Source organism: Ovis canadensis, chromosome 17, assembly GCF_042477335.2.
Source record: "Ovis canadensis isolate MfBH-ARS-UI-01 breed Bighorn chromosome 17, ARS-UI_OviCan_v2, whole genome shotgun sequence".
In the NCBI taxonomy this organism is placed as follows: domain Eukaryota; kingdom Metazoa; phylum Chordata; class Mammalia; order Artiodactyla; family Bovidae; genus Ovis; species Ovis canadensis.
In genome coordinates this window covers 71,615,929-71,632,799 of record NC_091261.1, presented here as the reverse complement: position 1 = coordinate 71,632,799, position 16,871 = coordinate 71,615,929, and the positions used below count along the sequence as shown (strand labels likewise).

The window sequence follows — 16,871 nt, the reverse complement described above, 5'->3', positions numbered from 1 at the left end:
CCCTGTGCCATGAAGTGATGGGACTGGATGCCATGATCTTAGCTTTTTCGAAAGCTAAGTTTAAGCCAGCTTTTTCACTCTCCTCTTTCACCCTCCTCAAGAAGCTCTTTAGTTCCTCTTCCCTTTCTGCCAGTGGTATCATCTGCATATCTGAGGTTATTGATATTACCCCTGGCAATCTTGATTCCAACTTGTGATTTATCCAGCCTGGCATTTCGCATGATGTACTCTGCATATAAGTTAAATTAGCAGGGTGACAATATACAGCCTTGTCATATTCTTTTCCCAATTTTGAACCAGTCAATTGTTCCACATCCAGTCTTAGCTATTGCTTCTTGACCTGCATTTTTAAAGGTAGGAAATGTACATCAGATATATGTTTATATATCTGATTTCAAAACAACTGTAGCCCATATTCTGAATTCAGGAAGAACCAGCCAACCCACCAATTAGTGGCATTAGCTGGAAGCCTATGATGGGAGGAGGATCAGTTGCCCCACTGCCACGGTCGTGACTGCGACATTATTAATTTTGTTACTTAAATCAATTCAGGCCTAACACTGGTCTTTACCTTATGGGGAAAAAAGAAATTAACAAAACTCATGGCTTCGATGAGCTACTGGTATATTTAATACATGAAAATAAATATATGACTACTAAAATTTTTTAATGTCCACTCACATACCACCCAGATCCTCGTGTTCCCCGCTGGTTCACACATGGTGCCTGGGAAAATTCCTGAGGCCTCCAGACTCAGCTGGAAACTTATCCTGAGCAAGAGCTTGGCTTGAAAGGAGGAAGAGCCCTCCAGGTTGGCAATCACACTATTTATTCACACTTGGCGGTGAGACAATGTTGTGGGTGTGATGGAGGAGGTGGGGGCCCTCCTGGGGGACACCCCCTGGGTTGGCACTGATACGCCATGTGGCCGTGACAGGACTGGACACGGGTTATGTCAGGGTTGACCCTCCAGTCCGTATCAGTGGGGAAAGCAGGGAGCAACCAGAGGTGGTCAGAGGGGGGGCACTGCCCACCATTGCTCTGTCTGTCCCCAGGAGGGCTCCACCAATGCCTTGTGGTCTCCCCAGGGGCCTGCCCAGCAGTGCCATTCTCTGAAACTCTGCCCCTCGCTGTGACCCCATGGGCACACCTGCAGAAAGGACCAAGAAACTCATTTCCAAGGGGGCTTTGTTTTCTGGGTAGCCCTACCTTGTCGGGGGGTAGTTGGCACTGAAACACTGACTGAACGAGCCCTGGGAGTCACCAGGGGGCTCCGGAAGGTCACCCCTGATGGGGCAGGCCTGGGATCTCGGGGCCCATTTGTGCAGGGACTACTGGCGGGTGGGTGACCTGTGCTAGGGACATCAAGGTGGGTGAGGGAGTGGGAACACTCCCGCCTCAGAGGGCGTGGAGTGTCTAACCCAGCCACGGACAGCCTCCGGGAGCCGGCCACTACCCTGTGCTCTGTCTTTGAGAGATCAGCTGGGTGAATGGCCCGCACTGGAGTCTCCCTGGGGCGGGGAGAATGGCTGCCCCTAGGGGTAGCTGGGGGTGTCCAGAAGAGGGCGTGGAGCTTTGCAGCATCACCTCTCGCCATCCACTTGGCCTCCCAGCCAGCGCCCTCCGGTCGGGAGCCAAAGAGAGACTCGTCGCAGTAAGAAGGAGTGTGGCTGATCAGTCTGGGAAGGGAAGAGAAACAATGAGCTGGGGAAATAAGCCTTGTAAACTTTCTTACCCCCCCGCCCCCCACCCCCAGCTAAGCCCCTGCAGCAGCAGATGATTGCCTGTAGATCCCAGAAGTACCCACAGGGAAGCCACAGCCCTCAAGTACCACTATTCCCAGCTCTTACTATTTTTCCCTGGCAGAGCATCCAGTCCTCCTGCATCCTCCCCACCCCATCCTGGGCATGTGCCCAGTTGGCCTAGTCCAGGTCAATTTGCATACCCCATCCTCCTGACCACACTGATTGGCTCAGGACTAACCACATGACCCATTCTGCCCAATGGGAGTCTCCCTTAGAATCTTTGCGTTAACTACTAGGAGAGAGATGTCTTTCTTCCACTGAGTGCTGAAGAACAGGCAGGAAGGATATAAGGGCAAAAGAGCTGGTGGCCATCTCACCTGGAATGTGTGTGAGAAAGAATCCCAACAACATTTTGAGCCCCTGTTATATGAGCCCCAAATGTCCTTTGTCTGCTGAGGCGCGTTTAGCTTGTTTGCAAGCCCAATCCTTATGTTATTTGCAACCAACATTAATATAACCTTAGTCTTCAGAGCGTTCACTTTTTCTTTTAACTCACCACTTCACCCTTTTCCTAGTGGCCCTGTCAGCCGAACCGTCTGCAGTCATGTGGCCCTTCTAACTGTTTCTGAAATTGCACAGCCAAGAACCCGGCATGTAGAGGGTGCTGTGACCTGGCCATACCACCAGAGTAGCTTTTAAAATTTTTGAATATTTACTCAGAGTTTTTCATGTATAGGCCCAGGACTCAGCTTGTCACCTGTGTTATCTCATTATTTCTCACAAAACCCACAGGACGGCAATATGATAATCCCATTTTATAGACAAGAAAACAGAGGCACAGGGAGGATAACAAGGAAGGTATAGATAAGATTCAAATCCAGGCCCCCACTCAAGGGCTCAAGTTCCTGATCACTAAGCCAGACTTAAATGCCTTCAAGGCCTCTCACTTTTAACTAGATTCATTCAGCATTTTTTTTAAAATTAATCTCACAAATGTTCATGGCATATCTATGAGGTGTGAGGTCCATGACTTTCAGCCAGAACTAAAAGTGCTCCCCATTCCCAAACTTCAAGTCTTTGAAAAGTCAACATTTTGGCCACTTGATTTGGCTGTTCAAACCCAGATCTGGTTGATACCTACGTCTGTCTGGTTCCAAAGTTTCTGCTTAATAGCATCTCTACCTCTTATGTACCTTCTAACTTGACAGCCTCTACCTGTCAGCATCCAGCACAAAGTTCCAACCTCCAGGAGAGCATGAGGTTGACTGTTGCCTTCCTGTCATGGACTTCTGTTAATGCAGCCTACAGTGAACTCAGCACTTTCAGCCACGTTGTAGATGTCAGTGCTGCTATGTCAACCTGAGCCTGCCCTGTGCTCCATGGGAACTGTCAAGTAGACATGACAATAATGGGGCCTTGCTTTTATCTCTGTTCAATTTTATCTCCTTAAATAGGCACTATTCCCACTCTCAATTAGTGATGTGCCTTTTGGCTCAGAATAGATCCCAAATAGGACTGGCTAGTTATTAAGGACTGAATTGCCTCCTCCCAAGATTTGTGTTGAATTAAATTAAGGTTAAATGAGGCCATGGGCTTCCCTGGTGACTCAGTGGTAAAGAATCTGCCTGCAATGCAGGAGACTTGGGTTTGATCCCTGGGTCAGGAAGATCCCCTGGAGGAGGGAATAGCAACCCACTCCAGTCCTCTTGCCTGGAGAATTCCATGGACAGAGGAGCCTGGCAGGCTACAGTCCATGGGGTCGCAAAGAGCTGGACACGATTGAATGACTAACACACACGCAAGCGAGGCCACAGAGGTGAGGCTCTAATCCAATAGGATCTGTGTCCTTATAAGAAGAGGAAGAGGCACCAAGAGTGTACACACTCAGAGAAAAGTCCATGTGAGGACCCAGGGAATAGCTGGCCATCTGCAACCCAAGGACAGGCTTCAGGAGAAACCAACCCTGCTGGCATCTTGACCTTGGACTTTAAGCCTCCATAACTGTGGAAAATCAAACTTATGCTGTTTAAGTCTATAGTATTTTGTTATATATAACAAACCTGATTGACTAATATATTAGTCTTCCATATCTCTGTTCAAGACACTGATGACAATCAATAAGATAGAGTCCTGTGGCCTCCCTCGAGGCTGAAATTCATTGAAATAATCTAAATAATCCCTACAAAAATAACCACTGGCATTAGATTCCATTTTTCTAACTTGTTGGTGAAAATGAAGCAAGAACCATTTTCAAAATGACTTGCTTCAGTTTGGAATCACCATATCTATGTCATTTGATGGATCAACCACGCTAATAATCTTATGCAAACTGTTCTGTGATTTTGGATAAATCAAGGGCTTCCCTGGTGGCTCAGAAGGTAAAGAATCCTCCTGCAGTACAGCAGAGCCAGGTTCAATCCCTGGTTTGGAAAGATCCCCTGGAGAAGGAAATGGCAACCCATTCCACTATTCCTGCCTGGAAAACTCCACGGACAGAGAAGCCTGGCAGGCTACAGTATATGGGGTAGCAAAGAGTTGGACACAACTGAGTGACTAACACTCTCTCTCTCTGTTGGACAAATCACCTCACCCCTCTGGGCCTCAGAAGTCCAGTCTAATGCCATTACCATTTATTTATTCCTGAGTGTTGGGTAACTGTGCCAACCACTGTACATGTCTCATCCCCTTAAGTCTTCTCAATAATCCCACTGGGTCCCACCTTCCACTGTGAGGAAACGGGCTCAGAGAGGTCATATTGCTCGCCCAAGGTCACACAGCAGATGAATGGCAGGGAATCTTCCTATCCTATTACCTGTATTTGTTCTTCTTCCTTGGTGTGAGGGTTTGGGTGCTGCCACTGGAGGAGGTGGACTCACAGCTCCCATTGGTCCCCAAGGCCTGAGACACCCCTGTCCCCACTCCTCTGGTTCTGTTGGCCTTCTTCATCCACGGTGGGTCAAAGTCTGGTGGTGTGGGCCGGGTGCCTGCAGAGCTGCCAAACAAAGTCTCATCCACGTATGATGGCCTAACCTTGACCCGGTAGCCACTCCGGCCACGGTGCTGAACGTGGAGGGTCTGCATCCCGCTGATGGCCATCTCCACCGGGGTCTTCATGCTCTCTGTTGTCCTGAGTGACAGCAGGGGTGCTCTGCTTGCCAGGCCCTACATCCAGGGCTCCCTGGAAAAGGGGTCAGGGTAGCAACCATCTGTCATCAGAAAAGACTGGCAATTGCTTAAGGGCCCGTCCCCAGGGCAAAAAGGTCACATTTTCCCTCAACCAGTTTTCCTCAAAGGGGAGCTGCCAATCCCAGCGAACATTTCAGAAATTTGACATTTTTTGAGTTGTTGTAATGAAGGGGTGGGCGTCCCTGGTGGCTCAGATGGTAAAGAATCCACCTGCAATGTGGGAGACCTGGGTTTGATCCCTGGGTTGGGAAGATCCCCTGGAGGAGGACATGGCAACCCACTCCAGTATTTTTGCCTGGAGAATCCCCATGGACAGAGGAGCCTGGCGGGCTACAGTCCATGGATTCGCAGAGTTAGGCACGACTGAGTGAGTGAGCACACAGAAATCACGGGGACAGGGGTGCTACAGATGAATATTTAATGAGTAAATACGCATTCCTAGCATACTGGTGTGTGTTCAGTCAATATTTATAGAACACTAGGGGAATGAACAAGAGATTTGGGCCTCTGCCTATTCTGGCACCACACAGAAAATCAACTATGCTGATGAGGAATGGGGGAAACAGGGCAGGTTTCTATATCTTGTACATATTTATCGGGCAGAAATAATAACCAGCATTGATCGATCCCAAGCCTACCTCCTGCAAAGAGCTTTACAAGCATTGTCTCATTTCATCCTCTCAACACTCCTGTGAGGTAGCTTCCATTATGTTCATTCTATAGATGACAAAACTGAGGCTTCAAAAGGTGAAGTTACAAGTGTCAGTCACACCTATAAAGCTAAAACAGTGGAAATTGAATTTGAACCTGATTAAGGGTCTAAAGCTCCTGCACTTAACCATTCCCCTACTAGGGGATCACACCCAGTCCTCCAGCTGCCCCTCATTCACTGATCTCCAAGTCCACGTCCCGGAGATGTCCGATGTGCCCGCATTATCGAGTTATTTTCCTACCTGAGCATCTTGGTTCGCTGACGTCGGTCGTTACCGTCAGCGTCCCCTGCTCCCAGGCCTAGACTCCTTTGTGGGGCGCTCGGGCATCGGAGGCGCGCGCCGGACATCCGAATCGGCAGCTCTGAATCCCGGGAGCCCGCGACTCCGGGAAGTTCCAAAGCCGCCCCCAGCCCCAACCCCAGACCGGGGTACGGGGCGGAACGACTCAGAGCTGGCAGCCGGGCCCTAGCGACGTGTGTTCCGCGCGCGCGGATGCGCGTCAAACAGCAACCCGTGAGTGACAGGATGGGGCGGGGCGGCCGGAACCATTTACTCCTCGGGGGTGAGTTAAGGCCCCCGATTCCGGACGCCCCCCGGAGTTCCCCAAAGCTTCGGAAGGGGTACCTTCCGCGCCAGCGAGGGGAGTGTGTGTGTGTGCATGTGGATCAAACCCCTGGAGGCAGCAGAAGGAGCAGGAACGCAGCCGGGGCCGCGTGGAGGCGTCCCCCGTGCCCCCGCCGCGCTGTTGGTATGTCCCTATGGGCTCCGCCCCCTCCCATTTCCCGGCGCCGGGGCCCGCATGGCTGCCGGCACGCGCCCGGCGGCCGCCCCGCGGTCCGGAGCTACCATGGCCCAGTGGAAGAAGAAGAAGGGGCTCCGGAAGCGCCGGGGTGCGGCGTCCCAGTCCCGCAGCAGCGACTCGGAGGACGGCGAGTTTGAGATCCAGGCAGAAGATGACGCCCGGGCCCAGAAGGTAGGGAGCGCAGGGCTGGGATACACATCGGAACCCGAGCCCCGGCTCCGCGCGGTGCCCGGCAGTTCCCCCAGCTGGGGAGCGGGCACGGCTGAGGATGGGGAGAGATCGGCTGGCCGGGGGATCAAGGCAGGACCTCCGGCCTGAGCACGTGTCCCAGGACCCTCCACACCTGGGGTCTAGACTCCCGAAGCCTCTGTGTTGGGTAAGCTCGGGGCCTGCGGGCCTTCCTGGCTGACGCTTGGTCTAGCGCTTCTCATTGGCTTCTTCCTGGCCATCGGGGGCGGGTCCTGGTTTCCATTCGCCCAATGAAAAGTGCGGGTGCTGAACATTGGACTTTTGAGAGTTTGGGGGTTCTTCGGCAGACAAATTAGGAGAAGGTTGCACCTCGTGGCTTTGAGACAGCGACGCCCCCAAACCTCTGGGAAACTAATAATAAGTTAAACTCGCGTCTGTTGATCACTTACTGTGTGCAGGCTCCGTGCTAAAAGCCTTTATAAGCCTTATCATTTAATCACCACATCAACCCTGCGAGCTGAGTGCTTATCCTCATTTTCCAGAGAAGGAAACAGAAGCCTGGAGGGGTGAAGGAACTTGACCAAAACCTCATAGCTTGTGAGTGGGAGAGCCAGGATTCAAATCCAGGACTGTATGGTTCCAGACCCTGTGCTATTTCCACTACTGAGTGCTGAGTGTATGCAAATGGGGGGGGGGCGGGGGGAGGGGGAACAGGTGTGAGCCCCAGTGGAGCAAAAGAGCTATAGCCTGTTGTTTCTCACAACCTTGTGCTTAGCGGATGTCTGGCACAGAGAAGACTCTGGGTATAATAGATGAATGAGTGGGGGTTTATATGAAGAGAGCCCTCTCTGCTCCTCAGAAGTAGGGACCAGATGGGGACCTTATTCCATCTCAACCGAGCCTCACACAGTAGTTCTCTATAACTAGGGACCAAGGCACAGCCATGTGTTCAACACCTTGTACTGGCTGTGGGGGAGTACACATGGGAGAAATTGCTTGATCTCTCTGTGTGTGCCTCGACTTCTGCACATGCAGAAAGTAGTTGAGTCTGTGTGCCTCAAACACTGTGGAAAGGAGGAATGACAGTGTTCAGACATTCTGCTCGTCAGTAAATGTTGCTGGGGCACCAGTGTGTTAAAAGGCACTTTGTTATCATGTGTCTGGAGCAGGGGTAGGTTGGCAAACTTTCCCTGTAAAGGACCAAATGGTAACTAGTTTAGGCTTTGCAGGGTCATATAAGGTCATACAACTGTCTTCTTTGATTTTGCTACAATCTTTTAAGATTTAAAAACCATTCTCATCTCGGGGACTGTACAAGACAGGTGCAGCTCTGACCTAGAGGGTTGTGTTGGACCACAGAGGGGCACATAGGAAGGAATATAGACTCTGAGGCCAGGGTTCATATCCCTTACTGGCTGTGTGACTTTGCCAGGTCACTTCACCTCTCTGTGTGTCAATTTCCTTCTCTGTAAAAGAGGCTAAATAATAATAGCTGCTTGACAGTGTTGTTGTGAGGAGTGAATTAATTTACATGAACGCTCAGCACAGCACCTGGCTTATAGTAAGTGCCATATAAGTTTTAGCCATTATTATGAGTTAGTATTTTTATAAATGTTATTTCTGAGAGGAAGAAGACAGTGCTGTAGTCCAAGAAGGCTCCCCAGAGGAGGTGTCTGGGTATGCTTTAATTGTGCTAGAACAAGTGGGTGGCAGAGAGAGGAAGCCAGGAATGAGAGAGACCAGATCTGGGGAGGGGTGATGGATCAGAAAGGGGCTGAGGGAGACGGGTGCAAGACAGACTGGAAAAGTCTGGTACCTCATTCATAATAGATGTTTCGATTGGCTTCCCAAAGTTTTGAGGGCTCTGAATAAGTGGTCTGGATGATAATGATGGTGGTGCCACCATCTGGGCACTGTCCTAAGATTTACACATACCCATTTGGTCTTCCCAGCACCCTGTAAGGCATATGCTCTTTTCATCCCCGTTTTCGTGATTGGGGAACACAGGCTGTGGGCGAGGAAGTCCCAGGCCTGAGGTCTCACAGCTGCAAGTGACAGAGATGAGACTGAAACACAGGCAGTCTGTCTGCAGAGCCTACTCTCAGACCCACTGCCCTGTCTTCGTCCAGTCAAAGGAGAGCCCTTTAGCAGAGAAGTCACGTGATCTCACAGGAACATCAGCACCTTGAATGAGGGCAAGTTGGAGGGGCCTGGCAGCAGGACAGCCTCCTTCCCTGCCCCCAGTGGTCTGACTGTACCTGGAGTGATGCTGCCTCTCTGTTGCTCCCTCCCAGCTGGGACCTGGTAGACCCCTACCCACTTTCCCCACCTCGGAATGCACCTCAGACGTGGAGCCAGACACACGGGAGATGGTGCGAGCTCAGAACAAGAAGAAGAAGAAATCAGGAGGCTTCCAATCCATGGGTGGGTGAGCCAGGCATCTGGGAACTTGGGTGGGGGGAGCCACAGGGGGTCATCATGGCCTCCATGATCTGTTCCAGACTCTGCACCGTGGTAGGCTTGGGTGGATGGAGGCAGCAGATAATCTCCAAGCCAGTCACGGCCTTCTTATGTGGGCAGCGGGCCTGACAGAATGAGAGAACAGTTAGGGCAAGACTTTGGGTGATGCTGTTGCAGGAACAGGCAAAGATATCTGGGGGTTGAATGGTAATTAGACATGTGTAAAAGCCAAAAAACACTGTAAGCTAAGTTAAAGTAAATGTTATATTGGAATGTATTTGCAACTGTGGGACAAAGAGCTAATAACCTTAATCTATAAAGAGCTTTTATAAATCAATAAGAAAAAGACAGTCACCCAGATAGAGAACTGGGCAAAGAAACAAGTCATCTCCTCCTGTCCCTAAATACTTCCCACCTGCCTCTAAGAGATGCAGGACCTCCTCCGCCTAAAACAAACCCAGTTCCTCAGTGTCATCCCAGGCCCCGTCAGTGTTCAGACCCCCATTGTCTCATGGCATTATGTATGTACATATATATGTATTAGTTGCTTGTCATGTCTGACTCTTTGTGACCCCATGGACTGTAGCCCACCAGGCTCCTCTGTCCATGGGAATCTCCAGGTGAGAATACTGGAGTAGTAGCCATGCCCTCCTCCAGGGGGTCTTCCAGACTTAGGGATTAAACCCAGATCTCCTTCACTGCAGGCAGATTCGTTACTGTCTGAGCCACCAGGGAAGCCCATGGCATTGAGTGTTCATGTCAGAACCCAAATGTAATTCATACCCCACAATCAGTAAGCTTGTCTTCTCAGTCTCTATTAGTCCATCAGCTTTGTTCTATTGCTTTTTTTCCTTGCTGTTTATTTGTTTTTGAGACAGTCATTTGTCCCATGTAGTTTTCAGCCATGTGTCATAGGGCCTTCTCCAGCCCCCTGGCCATTCCTGTGTCTTTCCCAGGCCTGAGCTACCCAGTCTTCAAAGGCATCATGAAGAAGGGCTACAAGGTGCCGACACCCATCCAGAGGAAGGTATGGGGCAGGGATGCTGTTGCGGGTCAGGAGGAGGGGTGCCAACTCGACCCGTCCATCTGGCCTCTTGACATTCCACCCATCACACCTGTTGTCCCCTCTTACTCTGGCCGAAGCCCCATGAGCTTGCCCGTTCACAAGCAGAGTAAAGTCAGGCCCAGCAGGGCAGATGCTCGACTCGGGCCTCTTTGCCACTTAAGCTGCTCCTTGCTCAGTCCCTGCCCCGACAGCTTACAGACACCCCATCGTCACCCACTGTCATCTCATGATAGTTGTCCTCAGACGTTTAGCTGAGAGGGAGACAGCGTTTCTCTGGGGTCCTGAGGAGGAGGACCAGACGGGGAGGTAGAGCCTGGCTTAACCGGAAGAGAGGTGTCCCAAAGGTGGAAAGGGTTGAGGGTAACAGGCCGCTTATCCCTGGACCTGTGCACACGGGCTTTAACAAGAGTGGGAGCAAGGCTGGGAGACAGGCCCCGCCCCTTCCGCTGAGATGCCCCAGTTCTCCGCTGGGACTCGACGCTGTGGATCACGTGGTCGGTGGGTGCAGGAACTGACCCCTCCCCGGTCCCGCTCATTCCCCTGCAGACCATCCCAATGATCCTGGACGGCAAGGACGTGGTGGCCATGGCCCGGACGGGCAGCGGCAAGACCGCCTGCTTCCTCATCCCCATGTTCGAGCGGCTCAAGACCCACAGCGCCCAGACCGGGGCCCGCGCCCTCATCCTCTCGCCCACCCGAGAGCTGGCCCTGCAGACCATGAAGTTCACCAAGGAGGTGTGCCTGGGCGGGGTCACAGGGTGGCTAGACTGAGCTGGGACCAGTCAGCAAGGCCTCGGTGGGCGGGGTCAGCTCCCATCCTTACTCATGCTCAGTTGCTGAGTCGTATCCGACTCTTCGCGACCCCATGGACTATAACCCGCCAGGCTCCTCTGTCCATGGAATGTTCCAGGCAAAAATACTGGAACGGATAGCCATCTCCTTCTCCAGGGTATCTCCCCCGATCTGGGATCAAACCTTCATCTCCTGCCCTGGCAGGGGATTCTTTACCACCAAGCCAACAGGGAAGCTTCAGCTCCCATCACCAGCTCTGTCTCTCTCTCTGTCTCTCCGCAGCTTGGCAAGTTCACTGGCCTCAAGACTGCCCTGATCCTGGGTGGGGACAAGTAAGAGCCCCCTCGGTGCCCTGCACGGTGGCCCCCAAAGCAAGCCTGCCTGGGCCTCCCCATCAGATGGACAGAGCCCGTGCTGCTTGTTAATAACAGCAACGTCTCCGCACGTTCCTGAAATACCAGCAAGGGGAAACATACAGTAAAATACCAAAAGAAATTCCCCACACAACTCAGACGCAGGTTCTGGTGTTCCTAAAGGAGAGCTGGAAGCACCAGGGTCACCCAAATGGGTTGCTTAGTTGTATATGTTTTAATATGCTTGATTTGGGGCTGTTTCAGGTGGAATGCACACAAGTTTTTGGTAGCTCAAATTTACAAAACACAATATTTTTCCTGATGTGCTTATACTGTCCTTTTGAGGTAACAGGCACCACACCTGTTTTACAGATAAGCCAACTGGGGAAGTGATAGGCCCAGAGGGCCACACGGTGGTCTGGAAGTAGAGCTAAGATTAGAGTCCCTGCCCCTGTCCCACATTTTCTCCCTCAAAGGGTGGCCCCTTCTTTATTCTCAGGATGTCGCTGTCACCAGTCACTCTTGATTCTCACTGAAAGAGTGTTTCGCTTTTTAGTGCTCTTTTGCCTACATTATAATTTATTATCTCTGTTGCTGTGGTTGTCAGAAATACCTCCATAAGCTGGACCTGGCCCAGAATTCTGCCTCCAGGCTCCTACAGGTGTCCCGAGGTGTTTCCAGAGGAGAACTAAAGTGAGGGATGTATGCTTAAACAGTTTGAGAACAAGGACATAGAGATCCAGGAAACCTGCTTCCAGGTGGAGCTGGGAGTTCCAGGGTTAGTTGCTAGGTGGTGCTGTGGGTCAAAGGCAGTTTTGTTTCGATCTGAACTGAGTGAATGAGATGGATTCTATGGTTGAGTCCTTCTCACTGGAGAACTTTGTTGTTATCAGTCCTTTTGTATGTTTGAACTTATAGCCCTTGTCCCGGCAGTGGTTTTGGCTAGCATCTCAGCAATAGCTTTCCCCCAGTTCCAAGCCTGGAATCAAGGTGTGGGGCTCATCTAGGCATTTGGAGATGGGAAAGGAGAGAGACAAAAGAAACCTATTCAATCAAGCTGACAGACACCCCCTCTTCTTCCTAGGATGGAAGACCAATTTGCAGCCTTGCACGAAAATCCCGACATGTGAGTTTGTGGGTTGGGGATGAGGCTCTGGGGCCCTTTCCTCAACGGCCAGGGCTTGGGGAGTGAGAGGAGGGCTATGCTGGTGACCCTGGACCTGGTTGACCTGGCCGGCACAACTACTTCCAGAATCATTGCTACCCCTGGGCGCTTGGTGCATGTTGCTGTGGAGATGAACCTGAAGCTGCAGAGTGTGGAGTACATGGTATTCGACGAGGCCGACAGGTAAGGCTGCAGGAGCATTTCCGGGTACTTGTGTCAGGGTTGGCCAGGAGGGAGGGCTCTGTCAGGAGGGAGGGCTCTGCCAGGAGAGACCTACACAGCCCAGATTGAAGCAGTGTTTCTCCAAAGTGGGCCACAGACTGCAGGTCATGTGAGGGCTGATGGGGCTCCCTGAACCAACAGTTCTCCTTTTGTATTAGGAATATAGAAAAGAATAGTGAAACAACAAACGCATGATTTCAAAGAGATAAAAAGTAGCACAAGGCTGAGCACAGACTGGAGCCAGATAGGGGTGGGAGCTGATCCCAGCTCTGTGAACTTGGGCAAATCCCTGAGGGTCCATAGGCCTTGGTGGTCTGCCTCAGTTACAAAGTGGGGATAAAATAGTGCACACAGGGGAAGTTTTATTCTTATAGAACTGTGCCTGACCCTGAGTGAGGGCTGGTATCGTTTATTTGAACAAGGCCCTCCCTGGTGGTCCAGTGGTTAAGACTCTGCACTCCTAATTCAGGGAGCATGGGTTTGGTCCCTGATCAGGGAACCAAGATCCTGGATGCCGCACAGCGCAGCCGAAACAAAACAAAACAAAGCATAACTGAGACCAGGCCCAGCGTACCAAGGTCATGACTGCTTAGGATAAGGTTGGCAAACAGAGAAAAAGTGACCTGGGTTACAGAAGCATCTGTCCAGGTGACAGCGATGAGGGCAGGATGACAGGTTTGGAACTCACTGGAATGGAAGCCCCTCTCCTGACCCTGCCCTGCCCTCTGCCCTCTGCCCTCCCAGGCTCTTTGAAATGGGCTTTGCAGAGCAGCTCCAGGAAATCATCGGCCGCCTCCCCGGGGGCCACCAGACTGTCCTGTTCTCTGCCACACTGCCCAAACTGCTGGTGGAGTTCGCACGAGCTGGTGAGAGGGCCGCAGGAGTCGGGCTGAGGGCTAGAAAACTCATCAGTACCTGGGGGGTGGTGGGGGTGGGCAGTCTTGACTCTCAGCAACTCCCCGCCCATCATCTTCCATTGCCCACCTCAGGCCTGACGGAGCCCGTGCTCATCCGGTTAGATGTGGACTCTAAACTCAACGAGCAGCTCAAGGTGAGGCTCCGCCCGTGCCCCTCCGCCGGGCCCGCGGGGCCAGGAACCCACCCACCCACACCCCAACCCTGACCCCGCGAGCCAACCCAAGTAACCTCTCCACAGACCTCCTTCTTCCTGGTGCGGGAGGATGCCAAGGCTGCGGTGCTGCTCCACCTGCTACGCAACGTGGTGCGGCCCCAGGACCAGACAGTCGTGTTTGTGGCCACCAAGCACCACGCGGAGTATCTCAGTGAGGTGAGCAGGGACGCCCCCAAACCCTCTTTCCTGTTGAGGACCAACACCTACTCCAGCGCCAGCTCGGAGCTGCAGTTCCGGATTCGGCCACCAGAGAGCAGCACCAGAGCGGCACTTGGGCCTGGCCAGAGCTCTGCATTTTTTTTATTCTTTGAAGATGTTATGAAAAATTTCTGGAGAAGGAAGAGGCAACCCACTCCAGTATTCTTGCCTGGAGAATTCCATGGACCGAAGAGCCTGGTGGGCTACAGTCCATGGGGTTTCAGAGTCAGACATGACTAAAGTGACAGTGCACACACAGACACACGCAGACACACACACAGAGACACAGATACACACAAGAAAAATTTCAGACACATACCGAAGTCAGAAAATAGCATAATGAACTCTCAGGTACTCAGTTATCAACTCACACCCAGTCTTGAGTCATCTCTAATATTCATCGCTCCATCCGGGGTGTTTTGAAGTGTATCTCAGCTGTCGCATCATTTTTCTGTAGGTTTTTAGTATCCCCTGTGTTTCTTTTTTAAATTGAGAAATAACCTGCATGCTGTAAGCTGTATAAAGGGCCCTGATCTTACGTGAGCAGCTTGATGAACTTTTCTGCACGTGTATACCTGTCACCCTCCTGGGGAGGGAGTCCTCTAGCCCCCAAGGCTGCCCAGGCCCAAGTCAATGCAGCCACACCTGGGGTCCGTTATCTGAGGACGCAGTTCACTGGGTTTCACTCACATGACACACATTTAACGGTGCTTCCTCTGCATGGCTGCTGGAGTCACTGATGAGGAAAACCAAAATCATCATTTTTAAAGAGCAGTTTCCACTTTCACAGTGCTTCCTGTGTTGGGGGCCCTGTTCTCAGCACTGTGTGTATTAGCTCATTTAATCCTCTTAACAAAATTACAGAGAGGAAACGTCGTCTCGCCATTCTGAAGAAGAAAGTGAAGGCGCAGAGAGGTTAGGAAAGTTGGGCAAGGTCACACAGCCTGTTAGTGACTCAGGAGGAGACTTGTATGTCTTACAGTAGCACATGCAGCCTCCCTGAGGGAAACCTCTCTGCACGTGTCATTTTTTCTGACACTCAAACCACCTTGCAGAGATGAGAGGTGATACGAGTCCCATTTATACTGATGAAGATACCAAACGGAGGGCACCCAACTCCAGAGCCCGTGGTCTTGCCACTGTGTCTAACCCCTCTCCCTCTCTCTGGCCTTCACTCCGAGCAGCTGCTGGCGACCCAGGGGGTGAGCTGTGCCCACATCTACAGCGCCCTGGACCAGACGGCCCGCAAGATTAATCTGGCCAGGTTCACGCACGGCAAGTGCTCCGCCCTCATCGTGACTGACCTGGCCGCCCGGGGCCTGGACATCCCACTGCTGGACAATGTCATCAATTACAGCTTCCCCGCCAAGGGCAAGCTCTTCCTGCACCGCGTGGGTAAGGAGCCCACGGCTGGACCGGACCCCAGCGGGGGCGCCAAGTCCCGGCAAGGACTGAGGGCGCAGGACTCGACTCCTGCCACTACTGGTGGGGAACCAAGGCCCAAGGAGGGGACCGATAAATCAGATTCTCTGGGGAGCGGATCTGTCAGGTGGCCTCAGACTCTTAAGGAGGTGATGCCTCCGAGTTTTCTGGGCTCCCCAGTCCTCTGCTTCTCTTTGCCTTCAGGGTCCTTGATGATGCGACCCCTCTTCCCTACAGTTTTCTCCCTAAAACTCCTGGGGACCTTTGTAACCTTTGCACAGCTGCCTGACCCATCTGCCTCCTGCTCCATCAACTGCAGACAGGGTCTCCTGACTCCCTACTTTATCCAGGCAGCCTGTCAGGCCTGGCCAGCCCACCCAGGCCAACTCACTCCCACATACTGAAGGAAAATTTGAAAGTGGAGCAGGACACCTAGAAGGCAGGACATCCCCCTCCTGGAAGTCCCCCACCCCCACTGGTGATGTGACGGCCACAGGTGCTCATCATATGAGGCGCTGGTCCAGGTGTTCCGCTTGCTTTTTGTCTTCACAACAACCCTGTGCAGTGGGTACCAGCCACACTGGCCCCATTTTACAGATGAGGAAACCGAGGCGGGGAGGTTCAGAACTAGCCAGGTGTCACACAGCTAGCAAAGCAGGGCGTCTGGGATTTTGTTTTTTCAAATTATGGTGAAATATACATAAACATGCAGTGATCATGTTAACCACTTTTAGCTGTAAGTTCAGTGGCATCAAGTACAGTCACACTGTTGTGTAACCGGCACTCACCTTCTTTATCTAGAGCATCTTTGTCTTAACAAACTGAAACCCTGTACCCATTAATCTAATTCCTGCTTCCCCTTCTCCAGCCCCTCTTAACCATCAGCCTACTTGCTTTTTTCTTCTTTTAACTCATAAATACGTGTGTTATATTTTTAATACGAGTAAGTTAAGTAAGTTCGTGTGAGAGAAGCATCTGGTGGGCTGGTTTCTTTTAGTTGTCTTGCGTGAAATTGAACATTGTCGAATGGGTAAACTCTGGCCGCCTGTGGTGGGCTGCCCATGGGCGGACCTTTGGGGTGCAAGGGAGCCTCCACCTGGGTCTCCAGCCTTGTCTCCCCGTTGGCGGCTGCGCCCTGTACCCTTGATTCCGTTGCTTTGGGAGGGCTGGCCCCGCGCATCCCTTGAGGCATCTCAGAACCCCCAAAGGGAATTTTTTGTGTGCTACATGACCAGTGGTGTGAATCAGACCACCACAAACAAAATCTTCCAAACATGGTGACATGTGGTTTTTGCAAGATTCAGAAACAAGCCAAAGTGTCATGTTCTCCATGGATTTACTTAACACAAAAATAGAATCACACTGGATGTTCCTTTTTTAAACAGACTTATTTTTATTTGCTTACTTATTTGGCTGCGCTGGGTCT

General features: G+C 51.8%; 2 protein-coding genes across 9 annotated transcripts in view; one reads left to right on the top strand and one right to left on the bottom strand.

The window, feature by feature from the left end:
• Positions 1-607: 607 nt before the first annotated feature.
• RITA1 (RBPJ interacting and tubulin associated 1) lies at positions 608-6,416 on the bottom strand. Of its 7 annotated transcripts, none has more exons than XM_069558069.1 (5): positions 5,885-6,416; positions 5,570-5,711; positions 4,558-4,923; positions 1,588-1,679; positions 608-1,150 (listed from the first exon to the last, which is right to left on the bottom strand). In XM_069558069.1, exons 3-5 carry the CDS (start codon positions 4,857-4,859, stop codon positions 951-953), a joined length of 594 nt encoding a protein of 197 aa, XP_069414170.1. In that variant the 5' UTR covers positions 4,860-4,923; positions 5,570-5,711; positions 5,885-6,416; the 3' UTR covers positions 608-950. The 7 variants fall into 7 exon arrangements, with proteins under 7 accessions (XP_069414170.1, XP_069414172.1, XP_069414173.1 ...); XM_069558071.1 differs by having other exon boundaries at positions 5,570-5,648; positions 5,885-6,149; XM_069558072.1 differs by having other exon boundaries at positions 5,570-5,669; positions 5,885-6,140.
• The window catches only part of DDX54 (DEAD-box helicase 54), a 17,703-nt gene continuing 7,242 nt past the window's right edge, over positions 6,411-16,871 (top strand). For both annotated transcript variants that reach the window (XM_069558059.1, XM_069558058.1), the window contains exons 1-11: positions 6,411-6,617; positions 8,930-9,059; positions 10,052-10,122; positions 10,708-10,896; positions 11,236-11,285; positions 12,391-12,432; positions 12,559-12,654; positions 13,438-13,559; positions 13,683-13,744; positions 13,850-13,981; positions 15,208-15,418. In XM_069558059.1, coding sequence (XP_069414160.1) covers positions 6,444-6,617; positions 8,930-9,059; positions 10,052-10,122; positions 10,708-10,896; positions 11,236-11,285; positions 12,391-12,432; positions 12,559-12,654; positions 13,438-13,559; positions 13,683-13,744; positions 13,850-13,981; positions 15,208-15,418 — 1,279 coding nt within the window. In that variant the 5' untranslated portion in view covers positions 6,411-6,443. The remainder of the gene's footprint in view (positions 6,618-8,929; positions 9,060-10,051; positions 10,123-10,707; positions 10,897-11,235; positions 11,286-12,390; positions 12,433-12,558; positions 12,655-13,437; positions 13,560-13,682; positions 13,745-13,849; positions 13,982-15,207; positions 15,419-16,871) is intronic.